The sequence below is a fragment of the Peromyscus eremicus genome, chromosome 22, assembly GCF_949786415.1.
Source record: "Peromyscus eremicus chromosome 22, PerEre_H2_v1, whole genome shotgun sequence".
Taxonomy (NCBI): domain Eukaryota; kingdom Metazoa; phylum Chordata; class Mammalia; order Rodentia; family Cricetidae; genus Peromyscus; species Peromyscus eremicus.
The window spans coordinates 18246877-18271774 of NC_081437.1; the positions used below are offsets into that span (position 1 = coordinate 18246877).

Consider the following 24898-nt stretch of genomic DNA (forward strand, 5'->3'; position numbering starts at 1 on the left):
ACCGTAGTCCAAATCTAACTCCTTGCTGAAAGATTGGCCCAGTTTGGGTAATGCTTACCATTAGCTTAATCAAATAAAAGGGCCATTTCATTTATAAACTTGTACTAAAGTTCCGTTTACAAAATTCTTGTACTCTATAAATTAAAGTATGGATATTCAATGACAAATATTAGGCACTTCAAAACACTTAATCTTCAAGTTGTTTGACTAGTGGATAAGTATTGAGATGATGAAAATGTGGTACACACACACACAATGGGAAATTTTTATTCAGCTGTTAAAAAAAAGAAATTTGAAATTTTCAGAAAAAAATGGATGGATCTGGAAAGTATTATATTAAATGAGGTGACCTAGATCCAAAAAGGGAAAAAAAAAAAACAACCAAAAACCACACATTCTCTCTCATACATGCAGATCTTAGCTTTGAATGTTTCTATGTGTGTGTATAGGTCTATGTGGGTGTGGGTATAAGCTGGGAAAGCAAAAAGAAAAGCATGAGAGGGAAATAGGAGCTGTTGGGAGAATAACAGGACGTATGAGACACAAAGGCAGAGAGGAGGTTACTGGGGTGGGAGGGTACAAATAGAGACAAAGCCTGGGGGAGAGGAGGAAGCCAGGAGAATAAATAAACACAAAGTGTGTTTGACAATGCCATAATGAAATATAATAGGTTGTATAATAATTTTAAGAGATGCAAGAAAACAAGAGGGAAAAGAAAGTCAAAAAAAGGAAGATCTCTACTTCTCAGTTTTCATTTTCTGTAATCAGAGCATCCTGATGTGAAATGTCCTCCTTGGGTCCTTTTGACCCCCAAACTCTGTCCCTCTTTGCCCTGGACTATATGGTTTTCTTAGGCCCTTCCCTCAGCAAAAGTCCCTTCCACACCACCTTTGTGGTTGTCATTGGCTTGCTTGGGTCTTCTGTTTGTTTGCTTGCTTGCTTAAGATCCATTTTTATTTTTGAATTGGACATATGCCTGTATGTCTGTGTCCATGCACATGCATTCAGGTGCCTATGAAAGCCACAGTGGTGTTTAATCCCTAGCTGGAGTTAGAGTTGGTTGTTAGCCACCCAATGTGGGTGCTAGGAATCAAATCCATGCCGTGCAGAAGAGCAGAGAATCCTTTTAACCACCAAGCAACCTTTCCAGCACTCAGCTTACTTGTTCTTGAGATCAGGTCCTGTCGTGTACCTCTGGTTGCCTTTAACTCTCCTGTCTCAGCCCCTCATGTGCACTAGCACACCTGACCTTCCACACTAAGCCTTTGAACTACTTCTTTCTGCCTCACACCCAACATAAAACTTCTCTCAGCAATTGCCAAATCACTGGGTTTTCCAAGATGAAGAACATTTTTTGTGTTCTTCTGAAACATCCCTTTCCAGCAAAAAACACTATCTACCTTCTCATAGATACTCTGTCTCCTACATTCAACCTTATTGTAATAGACAATGTACCAGTCTGTGAAAGCAGGGCTTTAATCAGGCCTGGATCACAGTTTCCAATGACAGAAACATTTCCACTTCTTCCTCCACATTTGTGCTTCTACTCTTCTGTTCTCTCTCTCTCTCTCTCTCTCTCTCTCTCTCTCTCTCTCTCTCATTCTCTCTCTCTTTCTCTCTCATCCTTTGAGGCAGGATCTCACTGTAGTCCAGGCTATTCTCAAACTCACCAATCCTCCTGCCTCAGTCTCCCAAGTGCTGGGATTACATGGGTGCATCACTATACCCAAATCTGTTTTGCTTTCTACAGGGAGAACCCTGAAAGAGCCTTGACTTGGATTGAGTGATTTTTCTGACCTCAGTGGATATGTCATAAAATACATAATATACAGCATAATATACATAAAATACATAATATACATAAAATACATAATATACAGCAGGTGAAACAATCCAGCTTACAGGATATTTCCCTGCTCGGAAGTAACAAAATCATCTGGAGTGGGTTTTCCATGAGTAATTCTAATCCCTAACATCCTTCAAGCTTGTGGCAGTGAGAAAGATGATAAATGCTCAAGAAGGGAGCTAGAGGGAGCTGAGGATATTTGGGTAAATAAGAAGGCATAGACAAGAGACGGAAAGGTTCTTTCTGATAAATCCCTGTCTTGGGGCCAATGCAGGAAGCATGGAGTGCCAGTTGACGAACTTGTTCCTCAATCAAGCTCAACTGTTCCTACTTGTCCAGAAGCCGTTTTCATGGTCATCTGATTTCTGGACAATCATAGAACACTCAGGAAAGAGAAGGAGTCTTTCTAGAACTCTCTGCTTATTCTCCTTCAGTCACTTACCTCAACCAACTTCCTTATGTGTTTGTTGATGATTGTGGGGTCTGGCTTTGGTATCACCCCTGAAGCCCACTCCAGGGGCACCACAGGCTTGTTGGGTGTCGTGGGGGAGGTAGGCTGCTAAAAGAACACACAGACACATTTTTCAACATTAACTGGGCCTTGATCTATCAAGAGAGACAATTTAATATATGAATAGCAGGAAAGACTTAAGTCTATATAGTGCTCAAGTGTCTATTTATTTGGAACAGTGTCTCACTATGGCACCCCAGCAGGACTGAGACAACATAGACCAGGCTGGTCTCAAGTTTGTATAGATCCTCTTGCCTCTGCCTCCTGAGACCACCATACGCAGCTTCACATGTCAATAAAGCAACATCTTTTGTTAATAGAGTTTAATCAGTAACTCAAAACATGCTTCGCCTTAGTTTGGGCTTTTTGAGACAAAGTCCCTTGCTATGTAGCTCTGGGACTTACCATTCCACTGCCTTAGCCTCTGAATGTGAGTCTTCTAGGCGTGCACTAGCACATGGCTAAGGATATGTTTTGATGATGCTCTTGGTTTAATAGCAGCCTCTATTTTATTCTTTTAAGTAAGTATAAAAACACTGTACTCCCAAGCCGGGCGGTGGTGGCGCACGCCTTTAATCCCAGCACTCGGGAGGCAGAGCCAGGCGGATCTCTGTGAGTTTGAGGCCAGCCTGGGCTACCAAGTGAGTTCCAGGAAAAGGCGCAAAGCTACACAGAGAAACCCTGTCTCGAAAAACCAAAAAACAAAAACAAAAAAAACAAAAAAACAAAAAAAAAAACCACAAAACACTGTACTCCCAGACCACCCAAATAGCCCACCTGAGTTCTCTAACTATAGATTATCACCAGATCATTTCTAAAGGTTCACATGATAATGTACCATGGACTTTTACATATGTGTGTATGTATCTATGAACGCATACACACACATGCATACATATAGATTACAGTTATCAAGCCAACCACAGTGGCACATACCTGTAATTCCAGCACTTGGGAGACTGAGGCAGAGGATCAAGAGTTTGAGACCAGCACAGGTTTTATAGCAAGAGCCTATCTCAAACAAAAGTTATCTAATTTTATCAGTTTTTTAAATAGTTCATATTAGTGATAAATTTGCATTAAATGCATATAATAACTAGTAACCAACACGAGGCCAAGTTCCTGTCCTTTGCACCCACACTTCATTTAAGATGATAATTACTTCTTTTTTTTTTTTTTTTGGTTTTTCGAGACAGGGTTTCTCTGTGTAGCTTTGCGCCTTTTCCTGGAACTCACTTGGTAGCCCAGGCTGGCCTCAAACTCACAGAGATCCACCTGGCTCTGCCTCCCGAGTGCTGGGATTAAAGGCGTGCGCCACCAACGCCCGGCTGATAATTACTTCTGTCTCTCTATCCTCTCTCTTGCCACTGACTTCTCCACAGGCTTTTCCAGTAGGTTTTGTCTATCTTTCAAGACATTTTCTCTTAGTCACCTGGGGAATGTGGTGACCATAATTCATAATGCAAGCAGGACACACAATCTAACTGGAAGCCGAGCTGAGGCTGCTGTGCGGTTTATTTACGGCTCTCTGTGGGACCTTCGTACAGTGGAGGTGTTTTTACTGGTATACACAGGCAAACCCCTTCTAGGAAGCTCTTTATTTTTGATATGAACTGGGGCTAATTTTTTTTCAAGAGAATATGAGAAGGAACCATAATTCATTTAAACTCCAAACTATGTTGAGGTAGGTACTACTGGTTGGGCAACTAGCAAGACCAACAACTTCATACAATTTAGACAGATTCATGCACACACTCACACTTTTGCATTCCTTTCTTCACACACCATGGCTCTGTGTGTAGGAATGTGTGTGCACGCATGTGTGCAAGCATGTATTGCATGGGTATGTGGATGCTGGAGGTCAACCTTAGGTGTCTTCTTTAATCATTCTTAGTCACAAAATTTTTGAGACAAATAAAAATTTTCTTAAACTACTTCAATGGGGCATGAGGGTGTTTTTGTGCTGTTCCTGTTGGTATTTTTGTTCGTTTCTGTCTATTTTATTTTATTTTATTTTATTTTCTGTGTATGATTGTTTGCACCTGCATATGTGAATGCACTTCATGTGTGGAGACCACAAGAGGGCATTAAAACCCCTAGAACCAGAGTTACAGGTGATTGTGAGCCATTGTGTGAGTGCTGGGAACAGAACCTGGTCCTCAGCAATAGCAGTAAGTGTTCTTAATCGCTAAGCCTTCTTTCCAACTCATTTATTTATTTATTTTTTATTATTTATTTATTTATTTATTTATTTATTTATTTATTTATTTATTTAACAAAGCCTGGAAAGATATAAGGGATATGGACAGAAACCCTACCTAACACAGGAGCTTAAATACTAGGATGACTTTTTTTTCTGTCTCTTGTGTAGGTGAGTTCTTAGAGGAGGATACAAAAGATAAAAGGTCGATAATAAAACAGCATAAGGATGATAGTCTTCCTCTCCTTCAGCGTTTGATGAGAAGAAATAATTCTGAAACCTTTGGGAATAAGCTGGCCCATTGGTCAAATGGGACTTACACAGATCTTCAAAGTTCTTCCCATCTTAAGAACACAAAACACCATCGAAATGGCCAATGACAATAACAGTGTTTGGAGTCCTGAGAGAAAAGCAATACCTACCGATTTAGAATTTCTAGGCTCCAGCACCAGTGACAGTTTGTAAATATCATCTTCAGTGTGATAGAGGTCCAGAGAGAGCTATGACAAAATCAAACGACACTAGTGATTACGTTGGACCGCATTTCTTTATGCACATTACTGAAATCTTTTCAAATGGAAGGCTGTACGTCTCGTGCCCAGTAATCTGGATGGATGCAAAAGAGTTCAAAGATACAGAGGCATGCAGAGGATAAGAAATAAAAATTTAAAAAGAAAAGTTAATCCTGGCCTGGTCATCAGAATCAAGAAAAACACAATGGACTCCGTTTCCTTGTGGTATTGGCTGGACAGCTTTTACACGTTCAGTCCTGAACATATTCAGTATTACACACAAGGACCCCAGAGACTGAAGTGGTCAGGAAAGATTCAGGAGGTAGCTGTCAACTGGAAAGAATTAAGAGGAAGAGAAGGCCAGCATAGGCAAGGGCAATAGCTTACACCAAGGTTGGAGAGTGTATACAATTACCGTGCATGCTACCGCTCACCTAAAGCAAGTCATGAGTTTCCACCCATGCCCTTCAGTGCCAGGAGACTTGAGGAATCACACCGCTTCACCAGCGATGGTGAGAGTCAGTGCTACCAGCCTTGAGGCATGACAAATGTCCTCTAAGGTTTTTTGTTTTGTTGAAGAATAAATCATCACTTGGAGCAAAGAAGAGCAGAAAGAAATGGATGAAAAGAGAGCTAGAGACAAACTATGTCTTAGGGTTTTTTGTTCAAACTCCTTAAAAAACGAAGTCGACACCGTAGCCATCCCAGAGCAGTCATTCACTTGGAAAATGTTTTGTCAATCACATAATATGTGCCAGAGGTCAGTCACAGCACTGTCCTAGCTGCCACTCCATACGTCATTCAAATCAAACACTTCGTTACCTGAAGTTTCTTCCTAAGAAGAATAAAATTGACCTTGTTATAAAAAGGTCCCCCAAATCTTCCCAGGTCTTGGAAATCCTGTTTGCTAATAATGGACACTGTATTTACCTTTCTCTAAACAGTAGTCACACCTGTTCACTCATGTCAGAGACAAATGCCTCTAGGAAGCAGCCAATCATTCAAAAGAACTAAACAGGGTGCACTAAAAGGATATTTGATGGGCACATTGGTACCTGTGGTGGTTAATATTATCCATTCTTTTGGATCTAGACTCACCAAAGACAGAAATCTCTGGGCAAAGCTGTTGGGGGTTATCTAAGTTAGCTTCATTGGGTGGAAAGACCTACCCTAAGTTTGGGTGGCACCATTCCCTAAGCTGGGTCCTGGATGGTATAAAGATGAGGGAGATCCAGCCATGTACCAGCCTGTCATTCTTTGCTCCTGACTGAAGACACACTGGGACTAACTACTTCAAGCTTGTGTCACAGCGGCTTTCTTGATATAATAGACTGGATGCTTGAACTGTGCGACAAAATAATTTGGTTTTCTCTTTTAAGTTGCTTTTCTCATATTGTTTTTAAAGATGGAGGTCTCACTATGTAACCCCTGGCTGACCTGGAACTCGAGATGTAGAGCAGGTCGACCTCAAACTCAGAATTTGCCTGCCTGTCGTAGAACACTATTTTAAGGTGTGTTACATTTGTTTATGCTGTGGAACATTTGGTTAATGATGCAAAGATGTGTTGCCTTCTTTTATGTTGAATTTGTTTAACTCTGTGAAGCTGTGTGACTTTGCCTGTCTAAGACACTTGATGGTCTAGTAAAGAGCTGAACAGCAGCCAGTAGCGAGGCAGGAGAAAGGATAGGTGGGGCTGGCAGGCAGAGAGAATAAATAGAAGATGAACATTAGAAAGGAGAAGAAAGAGCAAGAGAACAAGGAGGGGAGGATGCTAGGGGCCAACCACCCAGCCACCCAGCCAGCCACTGAGTAAGAGTGAAAGTAAGATATACAGAAGCAAGCAAATGGAAAAGCCCAGAGGCAAAAGGTAGATGAGATAATTTAAGAAGAGCTGGCAAGAAACAAGCCAAGCTAAGGCCGAGCATTTATAATTAAGAATAAGTCTCCGTGTGTGATTTATCTGGGAGCTGGGTGGCAGACCCACACACACACAAAGAGCAAGAACAAAAGAGCAAAAACAACCAACAATATTGGCTTCTTTCTGCCTCCTGAATACTGGGATTAAAGGCATTGTCAGATATTGTCAGCGACTAGGTAATAGCTGATACAGTATCACAATGACTTATTTGGGGGGACAAAAGGATCCTTGTGGATGCTACTAGGTTTTCAGTCTTTTCTCCATGCTGAACAGTTTGTTATGGTACATGGAACAGAACACCAGCTCTCTGCTAAGGAAGCCATAGGGGGCGATATGGTCTCTGAAAAGTTGGAAGCAGTCATTATTCGGACACAATAAATATTTGTCTGCCTGACATTTGATGTCAAGTTGGCCAGCTCTGGTCTGTCAGAAGTCAGCAATCTGGAGTTTAATATGAATTAGGACAATATTTGAACACTGGTCATGGACAACAATCAATTTTCACGTTACTATATAAATAAAACACAGCTGCCATGGGAAGTCATCTACCACTTGGTAAACCCCTAACCAAGGTTTCTGCTGGGTCCCATGCCTCGTGAAAGTGGGCAGTACGTCTGTCCTTTTTGCCTCCATTGCAGTTTGAGGCCTTGCATGGAGGATCTTCCATAAATAAAGAGAGAAAGCCAAGTGCAGTCTTCCTTCCAAATTCCTTGTTATCGGGAGTTAGCTCCGGCATTGAATGACAAGCATGTTTCTTCCCTCCTGACTTGCCTCCAAGTCCTGTGATGTCCAAATCCCATAGTGACTGGCACCAGCATCCTCCAATGAAGTAACAGCAGCTCCAAGACATTCAACCAGAAATGCCCACAAGACACCCCTAAATTCACAAAATGCTCTCACATGTACGCTTGTTAGGTTTTTTTCCCATGACGGATGGGCATATAATGGACATGATTTGGTCTTCTCCAAATGTCTTCTTTCTACTTATAAATGTTATAATCCTGAACAAGCCATTAAGCTTCTTGATTTCTTCCTGATCAACACAGCTTCCAGTCAGGACCTTGATAAAGATTTAAATGAGCTAATGTGTATCTATTCCACTGGCTTTGCTTAGAAGGTCACAGATACGGACTTGGCATCTAGGCAATGTAGCACCCACATGTCGTGCTGCTTACCTGTGAACAGGAAACTGTCCCCAAGGCTACTGCTACAATTTCTGCCCTGCCAGTCACAACCCTATTTCCTCTCTAGATCTCCTTGGGGAACCTAAGGATTTTCCCTGTTTACTTCCCATTTTTAAATAATACGATCAGCTTTTGCCGAACATATTTTGTCCCTGGTAGTTTTAGACAATATTCTGACCCACTGTCAGTTACATTTACCTCCAATCCTGTCAGCACAGGTGAATCTGGAGTTAGACTTCATGTTAAAATTGGCTTATTATAAAACAAAACGCACTTGATCATCAAGCTACTTATACTTATCAGTTTAGCAATCATCTTTTCCTTTTTTTCTTTCTCCTCCCTCTCTTCTTCGCTCTCTTTTTAATTTTCTTTCTTTTTAAAAACGAGACTATAAAAACATAGGGGCTTTCCAGCTATTTGCATGCGCTCAAAATGGTAAAGGTAACTGATGGGGCTAAAAATACCACGAAAAGAACTTGTCTGTTTCATAGGTCATGAAACAGAAGCATCAGCTGTGAGAACTCTTCATTATATGACTTGGGACCTCAAGGGGTAAAAATGCCTTCTCCAGATCTACCCTGAAAGAGAGAACTATCTAAATCCCACCAGTCTAATGCCATGTCCTCCGCTCTTCACTTAACCCATGCTGTTCAAGGGACAAAGGACACAATGGCGAAGGTAACATGGTCTTTGCCTCGTAAGTTTTATTCTCTAAATAAATAGTGAAAAAGGTTGGGGGAAAATATTGCTTAAATTTTTAGTGGTACAAAATAAACTATATGTTAGTAATAAATACGCCCACAATAGAGAGCTGACGTCCATCAAGGTCAATCATCCACTATTAATTTACATCTTAAAAGCCCCCTCAAAGGCCCATACGTTAAAAGATTGTTCCGTGGCTCGATACTATGGTGATGTAGTGGGACATTAAGAGGTGAAGCCCAGTGAAAGGTCTTCAAATCATGAGAGCATGCCTCCAAGGGAATTGTGGGAATTCTGCCATGTCCTCCTCTCTTTCCACTTTCCCGCCATGAGGTAAATGATCGTGTTTTGCCATGTGTTGCTCTGCGTGTGTGCAGCCTTGCTACAGAACCAAGGCAATGGCGCCAACTCTAACAGACTGAGGTAAAATAAGCCTTTCTTTTCATAAATTGATTTATACTGGGCATTTGTTATAGTGATGAAAAGCCGACTAATACATTATCCGAGGGAGAAAGTTCCCCAACCTTGTATCCAGAAGTTAGTCACTTTTAGACTTCTTGGGTATTCATAAATCTCAGCTCCTTCATTTTTGAGAAAGGAAGGAACAGAGGTGGTGTGACATTTTTCTATGTTTTTCCCGGGATTCATTATAGGGCCCTTGTAAGAATACACCAGGGAGATACACAGGGACTGTCATGTGAATCAGGGGTCATGGAAAGTTCCAGCATTGGTAGACAGCCTGATGCACAAAATAGGAGTTTAATAATTGCTCATTAATTTGAATTCTCACTTTCTGTCTTTTGGTGTCTGAAGCTCATGTGGGTCACTGAAGAACACAGTCACTTTGGGCAAAAAACTTGACTTGGAGGAAACTGAATCACTTCTTAAAAGCTATGCTTATGGACTTGCTCTCATGCCTCAGACAACTACAGTTGTGTGGTTCTAATCCAGACATGTATGTGCTTCATAAAGTGGCCACTAGACTCTAGTGAACACATGTTTCCTCCAGACTCATGTTGGGGACATTACCTCCCCAGAGGTCAGAAAAAAAAAATGGATGTGACCTTGTGAGTAATGAACATTTTACTTGCTTGTGGGGAGGGAAGAAAGATATTAGATCTAAGTAGAAACTGGCTTAGGTGTGGTGACCCTTCTGAAGGCCTGTGCTGTCCTGGGGAGTCAGTGGGCCATGTGCCAACACCACAGAAACGTTTCTTTATTTTCATGCTTTGCTGTTCTATATTTCTAGATCCATAGAAATTCATTCATAAATGAGCACAGAAACATTATGAAAAAGGCAAAGTCAGAACTGATTAGCACAGGGGCAGGGCTAAGATCAGGACTTTTCTTTTTTTTTAATAATTTGCTAATTTTTTTATTTTATGTGCATTAGTGCAAGGGTGTCAGATACCCTGGAACAGGAGTTACAGACAGTGAACTGTCATGTGGGTGCTGGGAACTGAACCCGGGTCCTCTGGAAGAGCAGCCAGTGCTCTTAACCCCTAAGCCATCTCTCCAGCCCCAAGACTTTTCATCACTCTGGGTTGTGCAGCACTGCCCTTAAATATGGTTCTAAGCCGCTTCTGCATTTTTCCCTCAGTGTTCCCAAAAGAAAGAGTGGGCACCCTCTGGCATCACTTCTTTTCTTTTGTTTTTTTTTTCTACAAAAAGAATTATTTCTTAACTTTTTTTCTTTTTAATTAAGGTTCCCCATTTGTACCATTGAACTTTCATTTAAAAGAAAATTCAGAATTTTCCTAAACACCTCTTTTGGATAATGTTGCTTGACGCATTTAGGTTTTGTTTTGTGTTGTTTTGTATATAGAACCAGGGCCTTGTGCATCCTAGGCAAGTACTCTACCACCGATAAACCTTTCCCTTGGGTGACGTACTTAAAATTCAAATTTAATTTCCCTACATTATTATTGTCTTTCAGGTATTTGAGACATTGTCCAAATGCAGGCACCTGCCTTGTGAAGTTATGTTCAAGGTTAAGAATGCAGTTTAGATGCAGACACTTGAAACTGAGGGCCCACACTGGCACTTCTCTTCAGACATCACCTGTCTGTCCTGTGGTTTGTTGCCTGGTTGTGGCGACAACTCTGGGCACTGATTCATGGAAACATATTTACATGGCAAGCGACTAATCAGTGCAGGTGCTTGAACTATTGTGAGGTAGTTCCCCGCTGGAGAAAGTCCTTTTGTTTATCCTTTATCACACACCCAAGAGATCTGTGTGTTGACCACTTCACCTTCATATTGAGTACAGTCAATAATTATCATTCTACTCAGGGATGTGTCCTCGGATAACCATTACTTGCTCTAGGAACAGTGGATATGAAGTCTGGGAGTCAGGCTCCTCCACCAATGCAGCCATTGTAGGGGATTTAGGCGGTTGGAGCTTTCGAAGAGTTACTGCTTTGATTTTCCATGGACATAAGAAGAAAACACCGATTCACCGTGGCAGTCAAGTTTCAGGTGCTACACTGTTGTGAAGCCAAATGGGGAAGTTGTGCCCTCCCTTGTTTAAGCAAGGGTAAGAGAATTTGTTTGTGCTTCTTCTTCCTCCTCGAAAAGAAGACCCGAGGGAAGATGTCTTCATCTGTACGCATGCTGTGTCTAAAAGGCTCCAGATCTGAAGACCATCGAGACAGTCTGTCACACGTGCCAACATAAATAAATGATAGTCGGAGCAGCTGGCACTCATTACTCCTAAATACAGCATTTACTTTGTCTTCTGAGTTCTCAGCCAGGTACTGTGAAAAGTGCTGGGTATACAGTTAAAAAAAAAGCACATGAACAGGAAGAAACCTATGGAATGCAGAGCAATGCCTTTCTACAGTTAGGGGAAAATGTAAAGTACAAGGATGGCACGCGACAGACTCATCGCTGCTCTAGAAGAGAACAAAGAGTACTCTGGAAAGACCACGTCTTTAAAAGCAGCCTATGCTGACCCTCGGCTCTCACCCTGGCACTTCAGAGACTGAGGCCACGGGGAGCACAAGTTCAAAACTAGCCCGAGCTACATTGCAAGACCCAAGTCTAAAACAAACAAACAACAACAACAACAAATCCCCGGAAACTAAACCAAAACAAAAAAAAGCAAGAAGGGGCCAGCAAGATGACTCAGCTGGTAAAGGCACTCCTTGCACAAACCTGGGAAGAGAGAGCAAACTGCATGACCTTTGTCCTCTGACCTTCACATGTGTGCTGTGGTATGCTCAAAGGTTCCCCTCTCTCTCTCTCTCTCTCTCTCTCTATCTATCTATCTATCTATCTCTATCTTTATCTCTCCCTCCTTCCCTTCTCCCCCCCCCCACATACACCATGTATACACATATAATACAGAACAAGAACTTTCACATTAAGAATAAAAATGGAGTCTGAATTCTCAATGGAAAGAGAAGCCGAGGACTTGAGGGCACAAGGAAAGAACTGATCAGTTGGGCAGGGGTGCTGAGTGAGAGCAGAGAGCCAAGGTGGCCCTTAGGGAGGAAAGACTCACAGGGGAGGTTCATATAGGCAGAGACTAGGTCCACCCCAAAGAAGAAAAACGGATTTGCGCCAACGCTCTAGTCTCCAGTCACACTCCTTATGGGGGTGTTTCCGTTTTCCTCATTCTTTGAGACTCCTTAGAGCGTATTAACCCCTAAATTATTTTTCATCAAAAGAGAATGGTTGCGACCTGTCTTCCTATGGCACTAGGAATTAAGAGACCGAAGTGCTGCTGTTCCGCACAGGTTTGGCCGCTGCGGACTCACAGTGAGCAGGTTGATCAGATCCATGTTCGGTTCCAAGTGGTGAGAGGCGTTCTGCAGGGAGACCAGCTCGCTCAGGGTAACGGAGAGCTGGTGCATTTTCACGATGTTCACTTTTTTCTCCTCCATCCAGTCCGGGAAAATGACGTGGACCGCTATCAGGTCCTTCAAGTGCACGCCCAGGATGGGGATTTTAAAGCCGTCGCAGTCGGCGAAGGCCTTGCGGTAATTGCAATAATTGCCGTTGGAGGAGACCAGCTCTGTCATTTCGTTCCAGTTCTGGGAAGAGACGGGAAAGACGACATTTTCAAACGACAGCTTTGTCTCCTGTCCACTCCCCGACCCTGGAGTACGGGGCTTTGGAATTCCTCAGCTGTGGGGAGGAGTATCCGCTACACCAATGTTGATGCGGGGAAACCGTCGACCGAGAGGAAGAAAAAACAGAAAAGTGTACTAAGCCTGGCTTTCTCCCTTGAACAGCTTGCTCTATTTTCCAACAACACATCAATGGCTTCTACCTCTGCTTACCTAGGGGCTGCAAAGTGGCATCACAGCTGCTTAGGATTCGGAGAGTCAGGAGAAATTACAATTCACAAAGGCAAGCAGGCGGCATACTACAATGCCCTTGAGTTTCCAAGAACTGCATTACAAATGTCACTTGAAGGTTGGTCTGGGACAAGGAGGAGCAGGAAAAGCTCCCCTGAGCTGGAGGTTGAGGTTCCACACTAAACTAAAGGGGCGAACGTGAACATGGCTTCTCACTTGTTTGGTTTTCAATTTCCTACAAGAAAGAAGAGTTTAAGGGTGTGTGTGCATGAGTGTGTGTGTGTGTGTGTGTGTGTGTGTGTGTGTGTGTGTGCATGAGTGTGAGTGTGTGCTATTACTTTATGTATATGAGTGCTCTGTCCGCATGCATGTGCTCTGGCCTGATGCATGTAGAAATTAGAAGAGGGTGTTAGTCTCTGAGACAGACAGTTGTGAGCCGTAATGTGGTTACTGGGACTCAAACCCCATTCTCTGGAAGATCCTTAAAGGCTGAGCCATCTCTCCATCCTTCTAACATATAATTTTTAAAGATATACTTAAACCTTATTCTGTACAACTTAAATTTTCTTTTACTTGAAATTGAGTCCAATGCGTAAGAAAAAAATAGAGCCCAGAGTAAGTCCCCTTATACTTGGGATGAGGGCAGAGTTTGAGGCCAGATAGTGGTGCTTCTCTGGCATATTCATTCATGTCTATATAGATCATTTTTGCTGGTTAGTGAACAACAATTAGACTTTCTAATAAATCCCCTCTTATTAGTCTTCCCCTTCCAAAAGCATCCCACAAGGCTCAGATGACCTGTTTCTATCCCGCTCCCCGCAGGGCATAGAAAGGGATCTGCCCCAATCATCATCTGCTCCAGCATGGGAATTCCACCCCTTTGTGGACAGTTTAGGAACAGAGGGTTAAGTCACTAAGTACGCTGTATTTCTTTGACAACTGTTACTGGTCCAGGATGGACTTGAGATGGCCAAACATGTCTAGAAAGCGGGTCTTTAACAAGAAGAGAGTTCAAGTGAGAAGTCTTTCATGAATAAAAGAGTAGATCTTTCCTGTTGCTCCCCAAAGCCCAACCAGGAGGGAAGCCGGGCTAATAAAGCAAGCAAGCAAACAAACAACAAAACAATAATGAACAAAAGCAGCCACAAATCCCTGATACTGGGAAGAAGGAGAAGCAACTGAGCCAGACTCTGATAAGGTCATGCCTGGAGTTCCCCCAGCCACTGGACTGCCAGGGTTGTCAGACAGTGGACTGCTTTATTATTTAACCAATTTCGATTGTCTTCATCTTCATGTTCCTTAGGGTTAAAACAGAACACACCGTACCACGACTGCAGCCAAGTGTTAGCATAAGGAGAAATGTTCCTCTCTGCTCAGTAAGTAAAATGGTTATTTGATATGGTCTGCAAATAAATAGAGTAGAGAATATCAATTTGTGAACTGGCTTTCAAAGGTACATGCTTTTGAGTCTGAATATTTCTTTTATTTATTTATTTATTTATTTATTTATTTATTTATTTATTTATTTATTTATTTTTGGTTTCTTGAGACAGGGTTTCTCTGTGTAGTTTTTGGTGCCTGTCCTGGAGCTTGCTCTGTAGACCAGGCTGGCCTCGAACTCACAGAGATCCTCCTGCCTCTGCCTCCTGAGTGCTGGGATTAAAGGCAGGCACCACCACCGCCCCGTGAGTCTGAATATTTCTACGTGAGACCTCTGGCTTCCCTTTTCTTTGCATCTCCCGTGTGCCACAGCGGTGTAACTAGGGTAGGCATCGGTGAGCACGGGGTATTTATCTTACTCATCTGATGTCTTCCACATTCATCAGAGAGCTAATCACACAGCCAGCGCCACATGAATATTTGGTGATGATATTTACAATATATTCATCTTTGGTTAGGACATTTTTTTTTCTTTTTCTATTTATTTATTTATTGGAGCGGAGGCGTGCATGACTCAGCCTATGCACGCAGATCAGAGGGCAACTCTTTGGAATAAGCTCTTTCCTTCCACCGTGTGGGTTCCAGGGATCAAACCTAGGTCACTTGGGGTGGTGACAAGCATCCTCACCTGCTGAGCCATCTCACCAACCTGGCCAGAACATTCTTATTGTAGCACTTCCCATGAGCAGCAATCTGGTTTTCTGTGTCGAATCTGCTGATAGGCCTATTTCCTTCCTATTTATTTCCCTATGGGTAACTTTGTACTGGTTTAAAAGAAAAACATTGCTCTCTCATGTAATACTTGTCAGGATCAGAGTACATTTCAGCAATCTATACTGCTTGCTCTGTATTCAGATGAAAATCCACCATACCTTTGTAACTTCTGAGGAGAGGTGAGAATGGGTCTCTTTGAGTCGGGAAATGGAGCTATGACTAAGGCCGCCAACCACTGCCATCAAGGTGTTAAAATTTTTTAGTTGAAGGAGTTTCTACAATTAAAAAAAAAATGTTAACAGCAGTACTTGGTAAGGATTTCTAAGTTATTCTGAATTTCCCAAATTATAGGTGAAGATAAGCACATGGTTGATAACAAGAATCTAGGGGGGAGGGAAACATCAGTTTGAGAAGAGATGAAAATTGAATCCTCTTAGAAAGTTATCATATTTCACAGCACACAATTAAATAGTTCTAAAGCACTGCCATAAGAGCAGTCTTGTGTGAGAGCAGTATGGTTTGTTCATTAGACATTTACAAGCAGTTTAACTGTCCAGCTCTTCTATTGTTAACCCCAAAGTTCTCGATGACTTTTCTCAATAAAATTAATGACTACACAGACTCCCCAAACCCAGGTCTGAGTATGAGACAAACCTGTGCTACGTTGATGAACTTTGTGATGACTTCTGCCCTTTGCTGAGGACTTGGTTTGCTGAGAACCATCAACTGGACCCACTTGGAGACTCCATTAAATAAAGCAATAGATCTCTCCAACGTTGGGTTATTCTCCAGGCAGCCATGGATGACGTAGCTCTGATAATCTGTGAACTGGTGAAAGGAGGAACCAGAGATTCTAAACTATAATGGAGCTTTCACAAAATCAGACATGAGACAGGTAAAGGGGGTGAGCTAGCCTTTCGTGACAACATGGTGATTTCTTCCATTTCCCATTTATAAAGAATTCCTTCAAGTTCCAGAGCTCTGCACCTTTAATGGGCCATTTTGCTACATTTCAAAAATCACTCCCACAAACACACAAATCGCAGTGCTTTAGAAGAGGGGAGGGGGGGAACGGGGGAAGATTCAGAGCTCTATTCTAGAGAATTCCAAACTTACCAAACACATCCATCTAGGCCATTAGCCTGGGAATACCAAGGCAGATAAGATCAATATCTTCCCCAGGAAAGAACTAAGGTTTTCCATTTTTAGTTCTGCCAGTGACGCCAAAGAATAAGCACGTTTAAGATACAATGGCACACACTAAAGAACAGGAAATGGATGGAGTATAATACTCTCAAATAAGAATCAGACTCTTGCATTTCAAGAGGACAAAGGAGATAGGAAAAAATAAAGTAAGAATGCCCTTTATCAAACCAGACATATTTTCAGACTGTGAGGGCAGATGCCGCCACATAAGTTGAAGCCTTGTATCCTACACAAAGTTCAGGGAATCGCTTTCCTTGGCATGTCTGAGAAGCATCATGAGGGTTCTCTACAAACAGGATTTGCTTGGTGAATGCATCAGTCTTTCAGAAATTTCTGCTTCTTGGGCTAAGGATGCAGCTTCTAGAATGTACAAGGCCCTAGGTTTGATCCCTAGTACTATTGAAAGTTAAAAAAAAAATAAAGGAAGGAAGAATGAAAGAGAGAGAGAGAGAGAGAGAGAGAGAGAGAGAGAGAGAGAGAGAGAAAGAAAGGAAAAGAAAGAGAGAGAAAGAAAAAGAAAGAAACCCATGCCTCTAGTCAAAATCATCTTGTTTGCCAGCTATGATGTGATTTACTTCAGGCTCCTTGGAAGGGGAATGATTTCACCTGAGCTCACGAGGCACACTGAAGTCACGAGCTGATGGAGCTCTATAAAGAAGTGAGTAGCAACAAGGAGGCATCTTGAAGGGTCTGCAGGTGAGGAAGGAAGGAGGATGGAAAGGGAGATGGTATGTAAGAAAGGACTGAGGGTCCATCAAGATGTGTAGGAAGGAAAGTCTAATGCAGGACCTCTACCTCGGAGAAAGGGGGCCATCAAATGTTGAGAGCTCTTCAATGCTTCCAATTCTTAATTCTCAACCTGTTTCATAGTTAGGCATTTGTATAGACAGCAAATGAAGTTAACTGCCCCCTCCCTCTGTGCTACAAATAAAAATTCCCAGCAAAACAGTTCACTTGGAAGAGGTCACTCGAACTAAATAAACCTTGAATGGTTAAATCTCCGCTGAATATTTAGAAAAATCATGCTTTAATTCTATGAAAGGAGACATTGAATATAGTGGCAGAAATATAGCTCCTGAGCTATAAACTAAAGACAGGATAATATTTATATTTGGTTAAAAGGGATTGTTCCTGTGAATTGAGGGCATGTTTCCAACGGAGCCCAGTGGCAGAGGCTGCCAACACTTGGGAGTATGAACACGCAGCTCTTGGGAAAGTTGGCACAGCGCATGTTACCCTTGGAAGAATAACCATCAGGTTCTTACTGAGATCCTTCTAAAAGATTTATGCTCCAGAAAAGTGAGGTGCTCCGCCAACTCAATGGGCTCCAGATGGTCAAATAAGAGACAGGCCTTCCCCTTTTTGGATACTTTCTTCCTCTGTGTGACTCTCCTCATCCAGTCATAGGAAGGACTGTAAAAGAAGAGAGTCTGGTCAACGTGCCGAAAACGCATTTCACTCAGTGGAAGATATTAACCTACTACTGACTGTAACTCTTGGCCTACTGCCAGGAGCTTATGTGAAATACATACCCTGCCCTCCATATTTGAAGAGAAAACCACCCACCCTTTGCCAACAGAACACAGACTTGGAGTTGTTCTTTTTCTAGGCAGGATAGGTTTGCTGTGATCCATCCTGAATCTCTTACTTGGTATTCCTTGTGACCAAGAAAGATTTGAACTCTAAAGAAGAGAGATCAGGGCTAGACCTACAAAGTCAGAAGTTTATTGGCATATAGAAGGTGATTCAAGGCACTCGGAAACAACCATGGTTGTGTATATCACACTTGAGCATCATATGGGTTATCTGAAAAACTCATTATGAAGAAAAAGGCCTAGATCTCACTTCCAAAGAGTTCCGATTTACTAGGAACAGGTCTGAAAGACAGGCACTGTAAACAAGCCTGCCTGATGATTCCTGGGTCATTCATTATCAATTAGTCTTGAAGAAGCATTCCAGTCAAAGAAAATGCCTAAGATACAAAATATGTGCATTTGACGTCCACCTGTAATCTTAGCACTCAGCAAGCCAAGATGGGAAAACCATCACAAGCTCAGGGACAGCCTAGGATTCCAGGCCAGCTTGGGATAGAGTGTACACTTGTAATATGGACAACCATACCTATGTTCATGAAAAAGCTTTTCCTGGGCAGTTAGCTTGTCTGCATTAAATGAGTCTAATTAGTATTAGGTCGCTTATGAGATGATCAGTCAGAACACAACTGTGGTCAACATTTATGTAACGTCAGGGGAGCCTCTGAAGCGATGGGGTACAGAGCTTTTCGGGCTTGCATGAGAGTATGAATCACATGGGGATCTTATTAAGGTATAGATTCCAATTAAGCAGGCTTAGGCGAGACCCAAGACTGTTTTCTGATGGGCTCCTAGGAGAAACCAGCGTGGTGTGATCTGAGTAGCTGGGACATAGGAGACAATGGCTAAGTTCAGTTTGAGAACTAAGGACTCAGCATCCATTAGGTGCCAGATACGTTCCTGTGCTCCCTTGTGGACTTCTTAAACATAGAATAACCCCATAAATGTATCATCCCATTTTTCAATCAAACTGCAACTTGGAGAGATAATGTCTACTATAGGTGCGTTCATTATAGCCAGGCTGTCTCCAAAGGAGGAGCTTCCTTCTAGAACAATATAGATTCCATTCAAGCAGGGTCATCACTAGCCCTTCCCCAAAGCAATGGACCCATGAAGACCCAAAAGACTTGCGCCACTCTTACATGCTGGATATGTCCATGAGGTTGATGTGTTTTTCATATCCTAGTTGACCTGCTACTTCCCGGAACTCCTCAGTCATACGAATCAAACCAAGATCCAAATTAAACTCTGCAGGGAATTTCAGAATCCAGTACCTGAAAGGCATATAAAGGACTTTTGACAGCTGGAAGATTTCACTTGGACCTCTTTGGAGACTATTGTACCATTTTATAAGCTGAACTTAACATGGAATCCAGTACTGTAGTTCCAAGTTGTTGGCTCGTATCCCCAGCAATCCCACCACGTGTCTTTCTGTTCCTTCCATCAAGAACCAGAATCCAGCGATCCTGAACTTCCTCCTGACTTACTACAGAACCCAGCGGAGGGGAGAGCCCCCTCCCCAGTTCATTGTAATGTATATGGTGAGGGAGCAGAAAATACTGAATCCACTGGATCTGTGAGCTGGTTTTACTCTGTAAGGCGTTAGCTCCTACTTGATCTCTAGTTCAGAAGGTAAATTTTACCCTACCCACCAGGAAGAGAGAGCTAATAATTACAAAAGCAGCGAGGTGGAGAGTTGGCTGCTTAGAAAAAAACAGAAATTGGCGACAATTTCAGAAGCTCTGAGAAATTAAATCTGCAAGTGTATTTACCTCATGAAATAGCAGACCTTCAGCCGGAACTCATCACAGCTGTCTCCACTGGCGTTCTGATACGTAGACTAGTTAAAGAAAATGTCATATCTTCCTTTCGCGCACATGTCTAGCTGACAGTGTTCCAGCAATTCACACAAATCCCAGGCAATTCGAGTTACAGGCTGAGCACCTCTAATCCAAAACCTTGAAATGCAAAATGCCCCCAAACTCTGAAGCTTTTGGAAAGCCAACAATACAAGGAAAAAGAATGTCACCCCTGAACTAATATGATGCTTTGGACAAATGAGAGTCTATTTAAAATAGTGTGTTTTTGGACTTGTGTGCCATCCTTATTGACATCTGATTATGTAAGTGTAATATATATATATACCGATTCTAGAAACAGCCTTCATCTGGCTTCCTACATGTGATTTCGGGCTTGAGACTGAAGCAGGTAACTAGGAACTAAGTTTGTGTAGCCTGGGTGTATTTAATAGATTGTGGTCCTTTAACCTCTCTAAGATCTGCTGCATATGACATTTAAACTGTTTAAGTTTTCTGCAGTGAACCATGACCATTCCTAACACGCAAGTACAGCTATTCTGAAATTTGTTAAAACTCCAAGGTATGAAATGGTTGAGTTTAAAAATTGTGGATGAAGTACACTCAACCTAGAGACAGTCAAATGGACATAGAAGCAGGATGTGAGCACATCCACACCAAGCAGTCAAACTTGACCTGATAAGGCTCTAGGATATATTATTGGTCTGGTAAAGAAGTCACTTCAAATTAGTTACACCTTCCTGTGTACTTGCCAGCCAACAACCACAAACTGTGGTCACAAGCACAATGCAGAGTATACATAATTCAAAATTGATAGCAGCACCATTTTAGCTAAGAGATTTCATATTTAGGACTGGTGTTTTTTTTGTTTTTTGTTTTTTTTTTTGTTTTTTCGAGACAGGGTTTCTCTGTGTAGCTTTGCGCCTCTCCTGGAACTCACTTGGTAGCCCAGGCTGGCCTCGAACTCACAGAGATCCGCCTGGCTCTGCCTCCCGAGTGCTGGGATTAAAGGCGTGCGCCACCACCGCCCGGCAGGACTGGTGTTTTATATAACAAGTACTCTAATCTGATGAGTATTTGAAAATACATGTTTTCTCTTATATATGGATCCTGGCCCGAGTCTTTTGTTTTGTGTGTTTATCTGGAGTACCTAAGAAACCGTAATGGGAACAATGGTGTGTTCATATTAAGGTTGCATTATTTGTTCTTAGGTCTATTATTCACTGGTTCTCCTTTAACAAATACTCCTACTGTAACCAGACACAGTGGGCATGGAGTAGGTAAAGAACCCAAGGAGGAAAATGTCAGTCTTCAACTTTCACGCCAGCTGAAATGTCCCACACTATGCTCTAACATGCCTGAACATCCCTCTTTATTTGTATTTCATGCACTAGCAAACACACTAAGGATAAGAGAGTTGTTTGTGGATGAGCTCTGTGGGCAATGTATAGATCATGTGGTTGACTTCCTCATCCTTCCCAACACTCTACCTGTCAAGAGTGGGACCAGTGGATGCAGAGTCTTGCTCACTTCTAAGGCTCTCCACTCAGGGTGAGTGTCTTCTTAACCTCTAACACTCCCCTTTCCTTGAGGTTGTGGGAAGAATATGAAGTGGCCAGGCTCGATCCCTGCTTGGCTGTGATAGCCTTGTCAGGCAACAACAATGTTTGGGCGGACTTTCTAAGTCCCAGGCTCTCCCTTTTCTGTAAGTGCTCTCTTTCATATAGAGACTCCTGGGTAAATATAAGGCAGAGATGTAAAAACACGCTTAGAGATTGTACAGCAAACATGGACCTTAGGAAATCAACTTCCTCAAACTGTGAGACTGCTTGCATTATCATACATGTGCTTTTTAATCGTTTTTTCAGGACTATATTACATACAAAATCAGTAAACAGCTGCCCGCATTGTAAAATGGGGTTTCAACTATGAGGAATGTTATGTTTGGCCTTGTACAGATATTTTGTTTGGTTTTGTCAATAAAACAAAAAATTAGCATTGACCAACAAATTACAGGGGGGAAAGAAACCTTCTAAAACCTTCAGCGTGTCTTACCAGCCAGGGAAATATGGAAACTATGCTAGGCTTTGTTGTCATCATAGAAGGGAAATATTGAATCAGTGTTAAATAATCTTTCATTATACTAATAGTCTAAATATTTAGGATAAGTTGGGAACCCTTAGCCTACAACTCCTGTTACACTTCACATCTTACTGATATCTTCAAGTTCAGTCAAAACACCCAGTATTTAGTTAACTATTTGGTTTATCATCCAGATGTTTCATTTAATATCTATATAGTCTCAAAACATCTGGATAGCTGACTAAATAAGACCATTTATTCATCTTCATTTACTGGTTTTGGATAGGCACTCTATCTAAATATAGATCTTGATTTATGACTATAAACATTACAGAGCAGTTGAAAAGATATATGCAGAGGAGTTTTTCTGCCAGTTCGGTGGAAGATAAATACCATCGGTGCATCAGGAGAACTATTCTTGGCAAGTAGCTGTCGTTCAGTTCCCCATTGTCATCTGTGAAAAATAAAATAAGAGGCAAAGAGATGGCAGGGTCAAACATTTCTTCCTTTAACATCACTTGAGAAAATACAGTGTCAACAACATCTCGTAAGCCCTGTTATATGTTTGTAAGATTTATTTTTAATTATGTGTATGTGTGTAGGTGTGTGCACACGAAGCCAGAGGCATTAGTGGGAAGAACAGGCAGTTGTGAGCCATCAGACATGGCCTCTGGGAACTGAACCCTACCTTCTTTAAGAGCAGCATGCATTCTTAACCATCTCTCAGCCATCTCTCAGCCATCTCTCCAGCCCCAAGCCCAATTATCTTTTTTTTGCCTCTTACTTCTGCCGGGAGTTCCCTGCAAACTAAGGTACGTGGTGTCACCATTCTTCTGCTTTGCAATTGGTAAGTTTAGCAAACCTAAATTCAGGACATGCAAGTCAATTTGAATTGAAAGTAAATAGGGATTAAGTTGTCAGAACAAAGTATGGCCTTGGTCTATTTGACACACACACACACACACACACACACATGTCGATTATCTGAAAGTCAAATGTAAGTGATTATCTTGTATTTATTTATTGGGGTAGGGTGCCTCATGTGCGGAAGTCAGAGGACAGCTTTCGGGAACCGGTTCTCTCCTTCTGCTATGTGAGCTCTGGGCACCAAACTCAGACCATTGGGCTTGGCCGCGCCTTTATTGGACATGCCTTTAGTTGAACCACCTTGCTGGCCAGTCATTCTGGATTTTATCCAATAGCCCTACTCTGGCTTGCTTCCGGCTTTCTATCAATTAAAGAGATTAAATTGCTAAACTGATTAATCGAAGTTCTCTCGTGTGACTCCAATGCTCAATGAGAAAGTGGATACACAGACAGCAAAATAAAGGTGCATAGATGGATACATGATATATACAAATGAAGATTATAGTGGATTGTGTAATACACACACACGGTGGGGGAGGAGTCAAAGAACAAGGCAAACATCATGGTAGCATGTATATATGCATGACAATATACACCAAGAAGTGGGATGGTAGAAGTGAGCATCATTTCTGATACATTATCAGGAATTTTGACTATTCAGGATGACGACTGCTGGCCTCGAAGAGAATTCCAATGGGAGAATTATGGAAGTAGAAAATGACACAAGGGCCGGGCAGCAGTGGTGCATGCCTTTAATCCCAGCACTCGGGAGGCAGAGGCAGGCGAATCTCTGTGAGTTTGAGGCCAGCCTGGTCTACAGAGTGAGTTCCAGGAAAGGCTCCAAAGCTACACAGAGAAACCCTGTCTCGGAAAAAAAAGAAAGGAATGTTCCAGAAATAAGCAGTTTGGAGTATGAGCTATGGGGAGTGAAGAGAAATAAAAGCAGAGGCCAGTGAAACTGGAGAGACAGAAACCTATTCCAGAAAGAACCTGCATGTGGACCGAAGCAAGTACCAGCATCAAGGTGCACAAGGGGACCCAAAGAGGAAAGGTTCGTACCAAACATCTCAATGCATGTGCTGAGCAGTTCATCTAGCGTCGCTGCTTTCCCGAGGCCGCTGGACCCCATGGTTATTTAGCCGTTGTCAAAAATCTGGAGACATTTTCAGCACTAGACAGATCATCTCCATAGCTGTGTCAGCCAGTGGTTCTCTCGCCCCGTGGAGCCTCTGTTCCTAATTATACTTCAAGAAAACACTAAATGAACAAGAAGAGAAGATTACTCTTTATACCGCATCAAAGGAGTGTTTTCCTATCTCCCCTGGGCCTGCCCATCTGCCACTGACTGTATTTTCTACAAGAAAAGTGTCAGATTGACAGATGATCTCATTTTCCATAACAATGAAACACCTGGACAGAATGTCCCTTAGCGTGCACTGTGATTTGAGATCACAGAGGTCTTCTGTCTTAAATACCATCCCTTTCTGCAGCTGAACAATTTTAAAAATAATATCTTATACTTTCTTCATATTCTTACATAATAAGGCGTTCAGGAATGCTATACACGTTACTCAGTTAAATGCCATTGCAGATATATTTAGGGACACACACTTTTGAATACAAAGGTAGCTGTGAGCATCACCCTCACTGATCATGTAAATGTTCCACAACTATAAGCACAAATTCCAAACTTTTCCTAAACTTACTAATAGTAACATTATTACTAGGAGTAGTTGTCTTAGTTACATTTTTATTGCTGTTAAGTGACACCGTAACCAAAACAACTTATAAAAGAAAACATTTATTGGGGCTCACAGTTCCAGGGTATTAGAGTCTATGACCATCATGCTGAGGAGCATGGTGTCAGGCAGAGACGATACTGGAGCAGTAGCTGGGACTACATCCCAATGCATGAACACAAGGCAGAGAAAGAGCCTCTGGGAATGGTGTGAGCTTTTGAAACCTCAAAGCCCACCTCCAGTGACACACCTCCTCCAACAAG

General features: G+C 42.1%; 1 protein-coding gene across 1 annotated transcript in view; it reads right to left on the minus strand.

Moving 5' to 3' along the window:
• Rasgrp3 (RAS guanyl releasing protein 3) overlaps nucleotides 1–24147 on the minus strand; it is a 38676-nt gene extending 14529 nt beyond the window's left edge. Inside the window, exons 1-10 of the mRNA XM_059248403.1 lie at nucleotides 23956–24147; nucleotides 22381–22483; nucleotides 19903–19965; nucleotides 19273–19404; nucleotides 17804–17951; nucleotides 15987–16160; nucleotides 15491–15607; nucleotides 12636–12911; nucleotides 4980–5057; nucleotides 2289–2405 (exon numbers count right to left, since the gene is read on the minus strand). Coding sequence (XP_059104386.1) covers nucleotides 2289–2405; nucleotides 4980–5057; nucleotides 12636–12911; nucleotides 15491–15607; nucleotides 15987–16160; nucleotides 17804–17951; nucleotides 19273–19404; nucleotides 19903–19965; nucleotides 22381–22483; nucleotides 23956–24025 — 1278 coding nt within the window. The 5' untranslated portion in view covers nucleotides 24026–24147. The remainder of the gene's footprint in view (nucleotides 1–2288; nucleotides 2406–4979; nucleotides 5058–12635; nucleotides 12912–15490; nucleotides 15608–15986; nucleotides 16161–17803; nucleotides 17952–19272; nucleotides 19405–19902; nucleotides 19966–22380; nucleotides 22484–23955) is intronic.
• Nucleotides 24148–24898: the final 751 nt, after the last annotated feature.